General features: G+C 42.3%; 1 protein-coding gene and 1 non-coding gene across 2 annotated transcripts; both read left to right on the forward strand.

Moving 5' to 3' along the window:
- Positions 1-2357: 2357 nt before the first annotated feature.
- kpnb1 (karyopherin (importin) beta 1) lies at positions 2358-13010 on the forward strand. Its single transcript, XM_073844110.1, has 17 exons — positions 2358-2557; positions 3337-3395; positions 3793-3975; positions 5503-5703; positions 5781-5933; positions 6014-6073; positions 6168-6257; positions 6789-6899; positions 6984-7085; positions 7476-7700; positions 7799-7990; positions 8302-8432; positions 10917-11064; positions 11433-11504; positions 11611-11755; positions 12440-12522; positions 12861-13010. Exons 1-17 carry the CDS (start codon positions 2518-2520, stop codon positions 12993-12995), a joined length of 2130 nt encoding a protein of 709 aa, XP_073700211.1. The 5' UTR covers positions 2358-2517; the 3' UTR covers positions 12996-13010.
- LOC141339453 (small nucleolar RNA SNORA79) lies at positions 12552-12692 on the forward strand. Its single transcript, XR_012356042.1, has one exon. It is a non-coding gene; the product is annotated as a small nucleolar RNA SNORA79 (small nucleolar RNA).
- Positions 13011-17919: the final 4909 nt, after the last annotated feature.

Consider the following 17919-nt stretch of genomic DNA (forward strand, 5'->3'; position numbering starts at 1 on the left):
CGCTGGATCTATGGCTGCCCACTGCTCCGGGTGTGTGTTCACAGTGTGTGTGTTTGTTCACTTCTCACTGGTGTGCATGTGTGTGTGTGTGTGTGCGTGTGCGTGTGCGTGTGCGTGTGCGTGTGCGTGTGCGTACCTTGTTTTTGTGACATATCAGGACACAAATTTGTGTAATAACATGGGTATGACATAGCTATTACAAGGAGAGGGTGACTTATGAGGACATTGCCCATGTCCCCACTTTTCAAAAGGCTTATAAATCATACAGAATACGTTTTTTTGAGAATGTAAAGATATGCACAGTGTGTGTGTGTGTGTGTGTGTGTGTGTGTGTGTGTGTGTGTGTGTGTGTGTGTGTGTGTGTGCGTACCTTGTTTTTGTGACATATCAGGACACAAATGTGTGTAATAACATGGGTATGACATAGGTATTACAAGGAGAGGGTGACTTATGAGGACATTGCCCATGTCCCCACTTTTCAAAAGGCTTATAAATCATACAGAATACGTTTTTTTGAGAATGTAAAGATATGCACAGTCTCCTGTGAGGGCTAGGTTTAGGTGTAGGTAAGGTGTAGGGTGATAGCAAATATCGTTTGTACAGTATAAAAACCATTACGTCTATGCAATGTCCCCACAATTCACAAAAACAAACGTGTGTGTGTGTGTGCACTTGGATGGGTTAAATGCAGAGCACCAGTTTTAAGTATGGGTCACCATGCTTGACAATACATCACTTAAAAAGAAGCTCAGGTTGTTTTGGCAGGAAGAGGGAACTTTGACAGAAAATAATAGAAAGTCATTTTACAACTCTCAGATGCCATTTTCTTTCCTTCCGCTGAGCTGCCACAAACACACAGAACTGTGGGATATCATACGCTGCCTACAGAGATCCATCAGTGATGTGATGACTGGGTTTGGATTTTAGGCAAATTAACCAATCAGTGGTGTTGATATGCGTTTAGCGTCTGCAAAAACAGTGCAATTTCACTATCAATTACAAAGTTTTAGTAAGCTGGTATTTGGGCCTAACAGATAAACAAAAAGTGCATGAGTCTGTGTGTTGGTTTTGAATATGATGATCTCTGAAATGTCTATTCCTTCATATCACTGTACAGTCCTTAAGGAGAAGTGGAGGAAAGTCTATCAGTGTGGTTTAAATGCAAATAACAGGGCAGGACACACATGTTCCAGTTACATAAGAGCTAAATGCAGTAAATGTGTCTTGCCCTTTTATTTAATTTTTCATTTTAATTTTTGAGGAACTATTGCTTCAATATGTTTAAAAGCATAATATTTCACAGGGTAAACATCGTGACCTGCCCTATGAGCCCACAGGTGTCGATCGATTCGTTAGTGCTGATTCTCAAGGTTGAATCAGGAATGGCACAGAATGATTGATTTGTGAGTCGGACTGATCCGATGGCAGCCTGTGAGGATCCAGAGTCTAAGCGCTGAACCGGTTCTGCTGTGACTCGGACTGATCCAGGAACAGACAGTAACGTGATCCTCCAGCTCAAGTGTGCTCCTAATAATTCATAGGCTCTGCCACAAATGGCACACTTCACCAGATGAAGTCAGCAGACCGCAGGTGTCCCGTTTGTTTCAGAGGAAGGGTGCTCTCTCTGTGTTCACTATGTGCCTCCATGTGCTCTTCTGCCGCTCTGAGACCAGATCCCGACAGACAAACACCGCTATTATCAGTAACCATCAGGACTACAACCTTGGCCAACAGTTACATGAGTGTGGTCTGAGTTATAAATGCATGTGTGTGTTATTTTTTTCTATCCCACTCGCCTGCATTGTATTCTGAGTGAACAGGCCCTTACGGCGTCATTTGGGACAGAGTCAAACACCACACTTCAAGCTGTATTCTTTCCTAACCTTTTCCTGGTTCATTGAGGTGATTTGTCTACTAGTGAGGTGAGATGAATGTGTTTTCTCAGTTATGAAAGTATATGTGTGACCTTTTGTCCCGAGCCCCAAAAAAATGTTATCTAGGCAGGTCTATATCTGGGATTAGAGCAGGACTGACCCTCAGTGTTGCTGGTGTACATCTAGTGCTCTTGTGTGCTGGAGGTAGCAAAATAATAGGTAACACAAATACTAAGACAATGATATTGAAGCAGCCAATGTCCTGATAACTACAGCTATAAAAAATGGATTTTCTCAACCGCTGAGTCAGATGTCAAAGGTGCTATCTAGATCTAGACTAGGCCTAGGCAGCAGGTGCTGAGTCTGTGCGTGATGCTCGGAAGGAAGCGGACTGAGAGACGCTGACGCCGTGTGCGTCATGACGCTGATGGGCGGAGCCTCTGACGTCAGCGCGTGATATCGTTCCGCGGGCGGGAGTTCCGCGCGGCCTTTTCCTCGCGACAGCGGCTGATGAGAAGCGGTTAACCGCGAGAACTGCTCGTCTTCGTTATTAGGCGTGGACGCGATTCTGACTCTTCACGACCGATTCCACTCGTTCCTGTCTCCTGTCACTGCGGATCTCGTCGCGTTTGCGCGCGTCAGGATGGAGCTGATCACAATCCTCGAGAAAACCGTGTCTCCAGGTAGGCGAGCCGCGCGCACTCACACATTTGATTCACATGAAGTCTGTAGTTTTCATGCGTGTGATTGAGATTGAACTGACGGCAGTTTAGCGTTTGTGTGCGTTAGCGGGCGGCTAACTCCGCGAAGGCCGCGCGACGCTCCTGGCATGCTGCGTGAACAGTTGCACAAACACACAGAGATGCGTTTTAATTCTTCAGACCGTCGACGCGAGCCGCAAACGCGCGCACCATCCGTCAATGTGGCGCGCGTGCTTGCGTTACGTTCGAAAGCATTTGCCGGCCTGTGCGCTGACAGTCTCCCGCGGACAGATAATGTGATTATGTGCGGACATCTAATAACACAGAGCTCTGCGTCAACTGTCCGCGCGTGTTCTCAGCCCGCTCGGTTTGTCGCGCGGAGTTAGGGCTGGTAAACTTATTAGCAGGGTTAGCATGCTAGTCAGGAAGTGGCTAGGTGTTAGCATGGCTAGCACTCAGTCATCCTCTGCTATCGGCTTCAGAAAGTTTCAGAGTTGAGGGCTGATGTTAGTTTTCGCGATGTCTTTGGCTCTTTAACACGTGTGAAATGCTGACATATGGGATCAGGAGTTTAGTGGAGGGCTGTGAGGCGGAATGGAGAGCTCATCTCGGCATGTGTGGCTCGAAACGATCGCTGCGGTTTAACACGAGATGCGTGAGTTTGCGGAGCCGCGTTTGGCGGGAGAGGAATGCCGGGACGGTCACGCGTGTCATTCGTCATTCCTCAGAAATGTTCATTCATGGCTGTGATTGATTTTCAGATCGGAATGAGCTGGAGGCGGCGCAGAAGTTTCTGGAGCAGGCGGCCATCGAGAACCTGGTGATAAAGCAACTCCACACTCATCCATCTGCATATGTCTGCTCTTCATCTCGCTTTCACTTTCTCTCTCTTGTCCTGATTGTGTCCAAAACCAAACTCAGCTGTCCAGTCGGTGCCAGCTGCTGTCTGTGGAGCGGAGGGGTTGGTTGTAGATTATCTGCATCAACCTCCCTGTCCTCTACAGTGACTGCAGTGTGATGCCGAATGAGACCCTGGCCGCTGTGTTGAGATCGAGTACAGACACATTTGAATGCTAGCCAAGCCATTTCACTCCTTTTGCATGCTGCACCTATTTCTAGTTTTGCGGAGGTGAACGCTAGAGAGAAACCTCAGTGCTGTGGCTTGTGTCTCCGGTTCTGGTGGGTTCACCTAAATCTGTGGTCTCTCTTCGTTTCAGCCGACCTTCCTGGTGGAGCTGTCCAAGGTGTTGGCCAATCCCGGGAACACGCAGGTGGCCAGAGTCGCCGCCGGTCTGCAGGTCAAAAACTCTCTGACGTCGAAGGATCCAGACGTAAAGACACAGTACCAGCAGAGATGGCTGGCCATCGACTCCAGCGCCCGCCGAGAGATCAAAAACTACGTAAGAACCCCCTTCCGTCAGTGCGGCCGATACGTGTCGGCTCGCCTCGAGTGGCGAGGTCTGATTGTCGCGTTGCCGATGTGGAGTGCGTCTGGCGGGTGTTTCGCGGCGTAAATAACCCGTAGTACAGAGACGGCTAACGGTGAGCTCGGACCAGCATCAGGGTGGCTGCACAGTTCTCTAATCCAAGGCAGTGGTTTTTAAGATCTCAAACTAATTCATGCTGTTTATCTATTCTAGAATGAAGTACACAGTTTCTGCAAGTTTAAAAGTGTAGTTTTAATTAGAGTGAGTTCATAAACCCTTTAATCTTTAAAATCAGTAAATATACCAATGTAGTAATGTAAATAAAATTGTTCGTTATACTAAAACAGGAATGCAGGGATGTCCGCGAGTGTGATTTAGCAGACTAAAGTCATTCACTGAATTGGGCTGCATTTCTCAGAAGCATCAGGAGTTGATGGTAGAGCCAGTCGGTGGCAGTGATCTACATAGGCTTTTGGGAAACGCAGCCTTGCTTTGTTTTAATCAGGCTTCAAGTCCTATTGGTACGTTTGCAAATGAGAACAATTTATTTACGTGTGCTGCATTTCTCCATTTACACATTACAAATCAATAAAAAATAAACTTTATAGTTTTCTCTGGTTTAATTGATTGAATTGCATCTTCATATTAATGTTGAGTTGACAAAAACAGCGTTTTTGAAACGAAATTCGAAAGCCATTCTTTTTTTATAAATCATTTAAGTTGTGGTATGCGTTTTAGTTTTAATTTAGTTTATTATCCTGAATGTCACTGGGTTTTATTTGATGTGTAATACTGCAGGGGCCATAAATTACAGCCTAGTTTTGACGTAAAGGGGCATTAGGTTACTTGTGCATTAAATACTTTAGCGTTGCACCATTGAACTGAAACATAACTATGTCTAAACTAAATATTCACTAAAGTCTCTGAACAGGAGTGATTTTTGGAATAAAATAGCAGGTTGGTTTAATTACATAAAATACTAATAATTTACCTAGATGACTTTAAACATGATGTTCGGTTTTAAACTTGTTTACATTTTAAGAGTAAGAACATTGTGTGTTTGGTTTGTGTTGGTTAGCCACTAATAATCTAAAATACACAGTTCTGTATGCATGTCAAATAAAACCATAAAATAAGAATTGGCACTTTTTTTGAATGGGTGTTTGCTGACTTTTATTAAAATAGTTTGTGTCGTTTGCATATGTATGTTCATTCATAGAGAATACCTGTACCATCATCTTATTTCAATTTCTATTGGTAAATGTAAAAATGTACAAACTGCTGTTGCGACCCAACCATGGTGATCTTTGTCTGATTCTGATACTGCTCTATTCAAATAAACAATACAGTCATACGTTTCAGGCAAAATGGCCAAAGTAGAACAACGATGCGCTCCGTAGCGTTCATAAGATAAGCTTTAGAGGATCTTTGCCACCTTAGGGTTAGGGTTAGGGGTGCTGATGTTTTGTGATCGAGTTGTGCTCTGCTGTATCTGTGCAGGTGCTGCAGACTCTGGGAACGGAGACCTATCGGCCCAGCTCGGCCTCTCAGTGCGTGGCTGGTATCGCGTGCGCAGAGATCCCCGTCAATCAGTGGCCGGAGCTCATCCCTCAGCTGGTGGCCAACGTCACGGACCCCAGCAGCACAGAGCACATGAAGGAGTCCACGCTGGAGGCCATCGGATACATCTGCCAGGACATTGTGAGTCCTCAGTCCGACGCTCGCTCACTTGCCGCTGTGTGTTCCGTGTTTAACTTGTCTTGTAAACGGTTTGTCAGGACCCCGAGCACCTTCAGGACAACGCCAACCAGATCCTGACGGCCATCATCCAGGGCATGAGGAAGGAGGAGCCCAGCAACAACGTCAAACTCGCCGCTACGAACGCGCTCCTCAACTCGCTGGAGTTCACCAAAGCCAACTTTGATAAGGAGGTACTGCCGGTTACTCTGACACCGATGATAACGGCCCTCTGCGGTTCAGCCGCTAGATCTAATGCTTTCTCTTTCTCCAGACGGAAAGACACTTCATCATGCAAGTCGTTTGTGAAGCCACACAGTGTCCAGACACCAGGGTGCGTCTCGTTTTAAGACTCGTGTCTGCTGTGGACATCAAGTATCCAGAATGAATATTTGTACTGATATGAGTGTGGTTTTGCCCTGCTGTAGGTGAGAGTGGCTGCGCTACAGAATCTGGTGAAGATCATGTCGTTGTATTACCAGTATATGGAGACGTACATGGGCCCGGCGCTGTTTGCTGTAAGTTCTCAGATGAGCGTCAGTATTGACTGATGTTCAACATCCTCACGCCTGCTGTGTTCTCTCTGGTGTTTAACCATGTGCACGCTTCAGAGTTTCCTTCGTGACTGCCTCAATATGAAAAGATCGTTCCTGAAGTTGAGATGACTGCTATTAATGGGATTTTAATCCATTCTGTATCAGACTGACATACCAGACCAGAGATTCATTATCCAGATACTCCTCAAAAAGAAACCAAAATATCCGAAAGAAGACATTTTATAGAATAGCATGGGGAAAATACTGGAAGTCAGTGTGGACCAGCAACTTTTTGGTTACCCACATTCTTCAAAATATCTCTTGTTGCACAGAAGAAGCTCATACGGGTTTAGAACAACTTGAGTAAATGTTGGCAGTTTTTGGGTGAACTGTCACTTTAAACCAAAGTTGACAGTGGGTTTTGTAGAGTTCATGTAATGTATGGAGTTGATCTCTAGCACAGCGAGTGGATGGATGTCAGAGATGTGTTCTTACCTGCTGTTCTGTGTTCAGATCACAATAGAGGCCATGAAGAGTGACATCGATGAAGTGGCCTTGCAGGGAATTGAGTTCTGGTCCAACGTCTGCGATGAGGAAATGGATCTGGCCATTGAAGCCACTGAGGTGATGCACGACACATCCGTCACATCATCTCCGGTCTGCAAGCGCTGTCGTTCCTGATCAGTCTTTGATGTTTTCTGTCTTCAGGCCTCTGAACAGGGCCGTCCTCCAGAGCACACCAGCAAGTTTTACGCTAAAGGAGCTCTGCAGTACCTGGTGCCCATTCTGACGCAGACGCTCACCAAACAGGTAAAGCTGGTCTCTCACTGGCAGCTGGCGGGCTTTTTCAAAGCTCATTTCCAGCCATGTGATGTGAGTGCAGTAACTTCCTTCTAAATGAATAGCATATTGAACTAAAATGAAGAGATCTCTGGCAGTGCGCTTCTCACACTGAGGAACTAAGACCTCGAGTCTCCTTCACCCACCGCACGCACTTCATCGCCTTAGAACCTAGTCATTCTAACAACAGCAATAGATTTGAGTGACAAATCAAAAGTGACATGAGTTTGCTGATAGAAAACTGCTTCTTTGTAAACTGTTGACCAGCAGCTTTATTATTGATCTCAGTTTAATCTTTCAAAATCATCTATTTGACACTTACTGTCGAGTCTGTATGACGTGAACGTTTGCTCTGTGAAGGATGAGAACGACGACGATGACGACTGGAACCCGTGTAAGGCTGCGGGCGTGTGTCTGATGCTTCTGGCCACGTGTTGCGAGGATGACGTGGTTCCTCACGTGCTGCCCTTCATCAAAGAGCACATCAAGCACCCGGACTGGCGCTACCGCGACGCCTCCGTCATGGCCTTCGGCTCCATTCTGGAGGGGCCTGAACTCAATCAGCTCAAGCCGCTGGTCATACAGGTAATCTCCCTCAGTGATGACGTGTGTGTGTGTGTGTGTGTGTGTGTGTGTGTGTGTGTGGCGGTTCCGTGTGTGTGACGTTGAGCGTGTCGTCGCAGGCCATGCCCACTCTCATCGAGCTGATGAAGGACCCCAGCGTGGTGGTGAGAGACACGACGGCCTGGACATTAGGACGCATCTGTGACCTGCTGCCCGAAGCCGCCATCAACGAGGTGTATCTGGCCCCTCTCCTGCAGTGCCTGATCGAGGGTCTCGGGGCCGAACCCCGCGTGGCCTCCAACGTCTGCTGGGTATGAAACCGGTTGGCATTGATGTAATGCAGCTTAGGCTTGGCATCTTTAACTGCTGAGTGTTTACTTCAATATTAGTACAGTAAACATGATACAGATGTATTGTACTTACACTGGTGATCTTGCCACAGCCGTGTACATGATCAAATGCTTCATTTTAGATAGTGCGTAGTAGTTCAACACTCAATATAGTGTGTTTGGTTTGACTTCAGCGATAGGAAACGAGCGCCTCGGACTCGTAGCACGTTCTAGAGGCATGGATCGCTGTGTTAGTTGTGCTGTAATATGAGACTTACCCATGCTGTTTTCAGGCTTTCTCCAGTTTGGCTGAAGCGGCATACGAGGCCACAGACGCCGCTGAAGATCAGGAAGAGCCCAGCACATACTGCCTGTCCTCTTCCTTTGAGCTCATTGTCCAGAAACTGCTGGAGACCACAGACAGGTAAACCGTGATGATGATGTACAGCCGCCACGCTTCAGTGTTTACCACCGGATTTGAGGAAACTATGAGATGTGGACATCAAGTCTAGAGGGGTCTAGAATTGCACACCCCTGGAAGAAGTTCATTTCAACATTAAAACGGCAGTTTGACAGTTCACTCCTAAATTGAATGGAATATGAATGTCTTTGCATTGACTAAATAATATAACTAGGGATGCACCGAAATGAAAATTCTTGGCCGAAGCCGAAAACCGAAAAAGAGGAAACCAAGGCCGAAAACCGAAACACCGAAAGAATTATGCCAATTATTAGCATTTATGACTATGACTGTGTACTAATCTTACTAAAATCAAGGCATTGCAATTGCATAAATTAATATTAAAGTTTCAAAGAATAAATCAATTATATTTATTTAAACAATTGTTATCAACCAAATATTATATTACTTAAATAACATATACATATATTTTACTGCCTTTGTTTAAATTGTTTACATTTTTATAACACATTATCTTGTGGATCCATCAGTTCACATTTACAACTCTATGCGTTTCTCTTCCAGTATGAGGCTCTTTCAGAATAATATTACACAAAGCAGCGCAGCAAATGACTGAAACGTGCAGCGCTCATGTTTATTCAATGGATAGCCTTTAGAAGTTTCATCGCAATTCTTGTCTTTCAGTCCCACATTTAAGACCACCTGAAATCATAATTAAGACTTTCTTAACCCCTAAATAAAACTGCAGTCATCAATGAAAATTAAGAGATTTATTTCAAGAACCAACTTTCAAAAACAAACCTTACACAAAATACGTTTTTTTTTATTTTTTCCCACCATGTTCAGGGCACAAGAAAAATATTAGGGAACTAAATATGAGCATATGAAGTATAATCGTCTCTCTTTGTCTCTGAGAGAATGCACATCAGATGCTGAAAGCACTGTCAGTTTTCACTTTCGCTTTAACATATTGCGCAGTTTTCACATTGCTTGTGTGATATCTATTGGCTCACCTCCATGGTTTAAAACGTAAATATTTATAAAAATACAGTATATAGAAAGGACATATCTTTAAAATATTGTGACGTAACACCAACGTAAAGCCATTGTTTCTCACTCACTGAAAGCTACATCTGTCTCGATCTCTGTTCTCATCACTGCAGACACACCCCTCTTGAAATTTCAGCATTACAAGTTTTGCAAATCGCTATCCGTGGGTCTTTCTCAGATATACTGAAATACGTCCACACCGGAGTCATGTTGCTTCAGACAAGCATGTGCAGGCCGCTGTTTTCGTTTGTGTCAACATACTGTTTCGGCCGTGTTGTTTCGGTGATAAAAATCTTTCGACCGAAAATGCACTTTTGGGCCATTTTCAGACGAAAATGTAAGTTTTGAATGCCCATATCTTGTAAACGCGAATTTTGTCGTCGTTTTGAAGAACACTAGACTATAGATAATCTTAAGGCTAATATATTCATACTAAAAGCCAAAAAACGTTAATTTTGATTTCAGGGGGACTTTAAATATCTTCACTTGAAGTTAAACCGTGAAACTGTTATTTTGCTGAAAGTGAGTTTTAGTGAAAACTAAAAATGCAGGTTTATGACAAAATAACCAGTTTTAGGTGAAATAAAATAACTTTTTACAAATCTAGTGAAATGCTGTAATCATCTCTACAAAAACACATTGTGCCTGTGCCTGTGAAAATAATGGCAAACTGGTGTCTGTTGCTTTCCTGAATCACCCGCTTTGCTTTAAAACACGCAGCGCAAACAGACTATATACTTCAGTTTTAGTTTAGAGATGTTTTATAAGTGTAAAAAAAAAAGGTAAAGTTCATTTATGAAACTGGCAGCACAGAATAGCCAGAGGATCTAGGGCAGTGGTTCCCAATCCTGGTTTTGGAGCCCCATTCCTGCACATTTTTAGATGTCTCCCCAATCAAACACACCTGATTCAACTCACCAGCTCATTAGTAAAGACTGAGACCTCAAATGTGTGTGCAGGATGAGAGGGACATCAGAAACCTGCACCAGGACTGGGAACCACTGATCTAGGTAGTTAATGGGAAATGGTCTTTCTTTTTAAATGACCTTAAGTTAGGCACACAACAAACACGGTTTATGATGCAAGTCAAGTTGTAAGCGGCAGACGCCACATGTATGTTTTCTTTTTCGCTCTGTTGCAGCATGTGTAATTACTTGAAGCCATCTCAATGTGCCTCCTGTCTCCCCTCAGCGTAGCACTGAATACATTATTATACCACATAGAGAACTGGGCCAATTATGTTGATACTTGGTGACGTATTTAAGATATAATCATCAAAATCTCCAGAGTAAAAAGGAATGAGCCACCAACGTGTACCCCGTTTAATTTTGAATCAAATGACACCGCTATAAACCCAGGACATGTGAGTGTGAGGATGTGAGCTGATTCTGATGCTCCACCAGTAAATTAGTCTTTGATTTTCTTATCTGCTGTTAGGCCGGACGGGCATCAGAATAACCTGCGGAGTGCGGCGTACGAGGCTCTGATGGAGATTGTGAAGAACAGTGCGAAGGACTGCTACCCAGCGGTGCAGAAGACCACACTGGTCATCATGGAGCGACTGCAGCAGGTCCTGCAGATGGAGGTGAGATGAAGACACACTGCTTCACAATGGGAATGATGTTCAGTGGGACTGAGTGACGACGTATTTCACCAGAGATACAGCCATCTGTTCCCACACTGACCGGCATCAGAGCCACATTTGTTACATATTTATTCACAATTGACAACTTTAAAAGTCATTTTTTTTTCCTCATGAAAAGTAGCCACACAGAACTTATTGCAATTATTATAAGTCATTCCCAGCTTAATTGAATATGGCATAGACTAAAAGATTTGATTCCTGAATTCAAGAATCATGTTTAGACTCACTGGCTTTTTAAGAATGAATGCAATGAATGGTGCTGTGTGTCAGGATGCTAGTTTTGTTGATTTGATCTGTCTCTTTTCTAGTCTCATATCCAGAGTACATCAGACAGGATCCAGTTCAACGACCTACAGTCTCTGCTGTGTGCCACCCTGCAGGTCAGACCCTTTACCGCTCGTGTGTGTGTGTGTGTGTGTGCGTGTGTGTGTGTCTGTGTGTCTGTGTGTGTGTGTGTGTGCTCATCTGTGTCTCGTCTGTCACCAGAACGTGTTGAGGAAGGTGCAGCATCAGGATGCGCTACAGATCTCAGACGTGGTGATGGCGTCTCTGCTGCGCATGTTTCAGAGCACCGCCGGCTCTGGAGGCGTTCAGGAGGATGCGCTCATGGCCGTCAGCACTTTGGTGGAAGGTGAGGGGCTTTATGTCCACAATGTTTGCATGGTTCTGTACGCCCTGCTTACCCCTGGTATGAAGGTGCAGTATGATTGCTGGATGAATACATGCAACATCTTCATGTCTGATATCAACATGCAGTGTGTCTGAAGTTCAGTTAATACAGGTACTCTTGTCTTTACACACCAAAGTGCATCTTAATGCAATATTTTTAATAGTGCTACAGTAAAAATATAAGGTGAGATTCTCACCCTAAAGTAACTCACTCCTCTACCCAGAAGCCTTCAAAAGATGTACGGTTGATGGCTGTGACTTTGCGGTGAAGTCATTTTTGGAAGATTATATTAATATTATATACATATTGCATTATTAATAGTGAATTTATCACATTCGTATTATCAAACAAGAATAGCTATTTATACAAAGAGTGAGAGACAAACACACTGCTGCAAGTGGCCAGTGTAAAATCCATCTGAAAATGTTTTTTGATCATTTGATTCCCCATGCTTTTATATGTGCGATAGATTCAAATATATCTTCCTTGTGCTAGAACAACAGATACATTAGGACTGAAATAACTTGCACATGAAGTCATTCAGAATCTGAGAGTTGACAAGCATCTTTCAATGTCTTGACAATGTTTCTTATGACTGAATGTCTACTAGATGAATCAAATCAACCTCATTTATTCCCTCTCCAGTTTTGGGCAGTGATTTCTTGAAGTACATGGAGGCCTTCAAGCCTTTCCTGGTTATCGGACTGAAGAATTATGCCGAATATCAGGTAATGCTGGGGAGAGAGCTGGTGTTTGTTGATGATGTTCCTCCTGCTGCTGTGAGCTCAAGCAGTTCAGGATTTTATATCGTCATAGAGAATCAGAGTCTACTTCACCCGGGGTGTGCCGACCCTGCGGTCGCCTGTGGCCACACTGGATATTGCGGGACTCGACAGCTCAAACCAAACGATCTGTATATCTACATGTTAAAATAATCTGATCGCTATAATGTAGTATAACCTTGAACTTCTTAACTAGAGCATAATAACCTGCTAGTGAATTATGGTGAAAGAGCCATCAGATGAGACCCCATGGATCTGAAGTGTGTGCTGTATTTGTCCCTCAGGTGTGTCTGGCAGCGGTGGGGCTGGTGTGTGATCTGTGTCGAGCTCTGATGGCCAACATCCTGCCTTACTGTGACGAAATCATGCAGCTGCTGCTGGAAAACCTGGGTGTAAGTACCAGCATCATTAGTTTGTAATCAGTCTAATGGTGGTGTGAGTTACGACCAAAACTAAGAGAAATGAGTTAAATAAGAATGCTGTATTTTCTTATATGTGACCCTGGAGCACAAAACCAGTCTTAAGTCGCTGGGGTATATTTGTAGCAATAGCCAAAAATACATTGTATGGGTCAAAATTATTGATCTTTCTTTTATGCCAAAAATCATTAGGAAATTAAGTAAAGATCATATTCCATGAAGATTTTTTGTAAAATTCCTACTGTAAATGTATCAAAATGTAATTTTTGATTAGTAATATGCATTGTTAAGAACCTAATTTGGACAACTTTAAAGGTGATTTTCTCAGCATTTTGATTTTTTTGCACCCTCAGATTCCAGATTTTCAAATAGATGTATCTCTGCCAAATATTGTCCTATCCTAACAGACTATACATCAATAGAAAGCTTGCTTATTGAGTTTTCATATGATGCATACATCTCAGTTTTGTCAAATTTAACCTTATGACTGGTTTTGTGGTCCAGGGTCACATATTTACAATGAACTTAAACTAGAAGAGCCGTCTGGAGTCACTTTGCACTGTACTCTAAAACGGTACCTTAGAATCGTAGAGTGTTGTCAGTCCAGCAGAAGGGTTAGTCCAGTCCAGTGTGCTGTGGTTTTCTCAGAGGTGAGTCTGTGAAGAGACTCCTCAGTCTGCTGAGTGGTTTGTGTGAACCCTGTTTAAATGACATGCTGCCTCCCTTACACTGGCTGCCTACCGCCTCAACATCGTGACGTCTATCAGCCCAACCCTAATTTCAATACATTCTCTCACAGTTACATTGTTGGGTAATTATACAGTATATAAACATCAGTCATCAGGGAGCCGCTATTAATATACGGGCGTTGAACTTGCTTTTGAATGAGCGTGGACTTTTTACTTTCAGTTTAGATTTTTTCGATCACGCGTACATTACATTTTAAAAGATTAGACGTTTGTCAGTGGTGCTCAGGATTTCACTCCATCATATCAGTCATCTCTCCTTACCAGGGTTTGACATTATCACCCTCCAAATGCAGCTGTATTTCAGCAGTGCCGGTAACATGGTCACTCCCACTAGACACTTGGGCGGGTTGATTTTTTTTTTTTTTTTTTTTTCAGCAAGAATAATTCTGATTTTATTACATTTGGTGTAAACGGCAGTTAGTTGATAATGTATTGACAGTAACAAGGTCACACCAGATGAAGAGTTCAAATGAGTAGTTAATATACATGTTGGTACAATATTGTCAGTGTTGACTGTTTTTGCTCAGTTTGGTTAATGAAAATAGATCAAAACAAAGATCACGGCAGAACAGTCACGCATCTCTGAGCAACATACAGCGGTGTTTCATTATTGAATGATTCTGCGTTTCTGAATGAATCATTTGAGTCAGTGATTCAGTGGCCCATTCATAAAGACAGGCACTTAGTTGATTGATTCATGAATGAAGCGTCTAAACGAATCATTTGTCCTAATGAATAAGTCATTGAGTCATGCCTCAGTCACTATTGGCGGTTTACTTTCATATTTAAAAGTTTATCTTTGCTTTTTTTTTTTTTTTTTTTTTTTTTTCCCCAACATTTCTGTTTTTTTCTGCAGTGGATAGATCGGTTTTGAAAGATGACACATGCATTTAATACAGTTAGGGAAAAAAATGCCCTTTAAATAGGCAAAAAAGGTTTGAATTTTAGCACATAGAAACTAGAGGTCGACCAATGTATCGGTTTTGCCGATTAATCGGCACCGATAGTTGATTGGTGGAACTATCGGTTATCGGCAAAAATCCATGCCGATACTTTTTCCGGGTTGCGTTCTTTGCTGAAGCGGCTCACGCTCCGCTCCGCTGTCATAGAGTATGAGAGGCTAAGTCCGACACCAATGCTTAATGTCAGGATTGTTACCATTTATTTGCATTGGTTTATATCAAGCTGGTCATATTGTTAGCGAGCAAAGTTGTAGATTTAAAGACGTGATGTGAGAAAGCAAACTGTGTTCATTTAGCCGACAGAAATCCTGCTGCGCCACAGCGCCTCATTCATAGTTTTACATTACATCTTTGTTCATGTTCATAAAGACTTGACCCTGGGCTGGAAGATTGAGTATTGTGCATTTAAGCGAAACATTTGTATTTCTGTAGCTCTAATAAAGTCTGTAAGCTTCATATAGAGCTATAATTGAAGTTTGAGCCTTTTCGTCAGGCCGCTGAAGCATGGTGGTTGCGCACTTTATTTCACAATGCCAGTTTTCCTTGTTCTTGATTTTAATAACTGATCAACAAAAATATGTATGTATTAAGATGAAAAAAATTATACAAAACGAAATTCGTTTAAGAAGGGATTTTCCACAAACGTACGAAGTGGTCAAATTGTGTCTGACCCTCTCCAGTTCTCCCGGCGTATTGCCGTCCAATTCATACCACGTCCTTTATGACATTTACAAATTACACAAACTTCTTTCGTAATAAACAGAACTGAAACAAAACACAAACAAATATTTAAACAAATTTAAATATTTAAAAAAAAATCTTAAATATCTACAACAATATAGATCACTTTCTCTTTCCGTTTGATCTGTTTAAACTAATCTTTGCCACTTTTTTGATCATTCTTGAAGTAAACATTTGCCCGTTTGGAGATTAAATTAACTGTTTTAGGCTTCACATTGAACTACACACGACACGTTGTGTGTGTGTGTGTGTGTGTGTGTGTGTGTGTGTGTGTGTGTGTGTGTGTGTGAGTGAGATGCCTGCGAGTTGTCCACGTAGCGCTGCACCTTTGCCTGGTTTCATTAAGGGTGGCTGAAAAATGGATTCTCCGACGCGTCGCAATCCTCTCTTCAGTGAGCTTGTGTTTTCCCCGCATATGGCAGGTGTGTGAGCTAGAGACACGGCGGGTTTCATCGCACAGAATTTGCACTATAAGACAGTGTTTTACTTTATGCCTTAATTTCTGCCGTTTGTAACGCAGCACTATTAGATGCACTGACAGACTTTCACTTGCTCTTTGTGTTTGTTCTTCCTAAAAAGCTTGATTGCGGATGCGGTTAAATGCACTTGTATTTTTGAATACTTTTATACGGAACTGATGTACAGTACACACAGTCAGTTATGTTTTCAGAGCAGGACAAAACATCTGATATATCGCAATAGATCTGTGCATTCATTGAAGCCCGTTAAAGCAGCCACTGTCTATGATCTCATCAGTAATAATCAAACGAAAAAGAAAAAACAATAACTATTGTCTGAAACTTTCTGATACTTAAATTTCAGATACTTATCTTAAGTAATTGTTTTAAAAAGTAGCCTGCTTATATAATAAAGTAAATTTTGCACAAAATAAATTTGATATAAAATGTAATTAAATTGAATCTCTTTTTTTTATGATGGCAGTACTGACATACAGAGATTCCAAATATAAACCAAAAGCATAGAAACTGCAATCTTACATATTGTTAAAATGTGAAGATTCCCACTCCTTTACAATGAGCCCATTTGTAACATCAACTGAGATTGACGAAAGCTGTAGAATAGAAGTGTTGTTCCTTGTTAGAGTCTGTTCATTTCAACATTTACTGATATATTGTTACATTTTGAAGTTTATTTGGTTAACATTAATGAACTATGAAATAACTTTAATGATCAATATATAATTAATATTTTTATTACTTTACAAATTATGGTTTAGTACTTTTTTTTTTTTTTTTTAAACGGTTGCCTTTCAGTATCCATTTTCAAAAACTATGGGTTAATTAATCGGTATCGGCCAGTGTGGTCCAACCTAGCTATCGGTATCGGTAAAAACCAATATCGGTCGACCTCTAATAGAAACTTTAGTTATATAAAACATTTCCCAACAGCAAAATTGTGGCCAGGTAAAATGCTGAATGGCTAGTAAGTTTGTAAAACCACTAGCCACAGTGGCTGGTGATCAAAGACGTTAATGTCAAGCCCTGCTCCTTTGTTTGTGTGGAGCTTTATGTACTGTAATGCAACAGGCTACCTCTAGCAAGCGGCTGACTATGTCCCTTTATTGAATGTGTTCGTTCCTTTCCGAATACTGGTTCACAGATACCCCCTACTGATCTCGTCGTCCATTACGTTTCACTGTGGACATGATCTGATGCCAGATTAGTAGACGTTGCTCAACCCTAAACGGAGTCAGATGGGACTGTGTGTTATCAGGGGTTAAAAGAACGATGCAGTACAGCAGAGATGAATAAGAATAGTGCATTTACAATAAACACATTTTGCCTTGTTTGTGAAACTTGCTTAAATCTATTACTATTCAGAGTAATTTGCATGTAAAACAAACCTTCCTGAGAACACTCCTCTGGATTCAACACTTTGTAAACATCAGGTTTGCTAGTTAAATGTGTGCCAGTCATTGGTGAACGTGGCGTGTGCAGCCTCATTCACAATTAGCATAATGAACAAAGTCAAATCTTCTGGACTCCTTTTTAGGTTTGGCTCCAGTATATTGCATGAATGCAAAAAAAGGACCAATAAGCCTAACAATAAATATTCGATTAACGTGTGCCCACACAAGCATTTTTAGCCAGCTGGGAAAATGCCAGGGCCTCTACTGAAACTGGCCAGCGGATGGCGCTTAAGAACGCTTCGGTGGCGCAACATTTTTTTTAGTTTAACTTTGATTGCTATGATTTAGAATATCCATGGCAGTAATGTATTAGTAGGATCTCATTTTGAAGAGTATTACTGAATATAAAAGGGCAGTGACCAGCAATATTAACTTCTCCATTGTTGTCCAGTAGGATGGTAATCATTGGTAGAATGATTAAATGCCCCCTCCATTGATTGGTCAGCTGGATAAAAACTGACAGTAGTAAACACTGCATTTTGCCCAAAGTTATCCACTAATGAAACCTAAGCTACAAAAAAAAGAGCAATGCATTAGTTTGC

The sequence above is a fragment of the Garra rufa genome, chromosome 7 (genome assembly GCF_049309525.1).
Source record: "Garra rufa chromosome 7, GarRuf1.0, whole genome shotgun sequence".
Taxonomy (NCBI): Eukaryota; Metazoa; Chordata; class Actinopteri; order Cypriniformes; family Cyprinidae; genus Garra; species Garra rufa.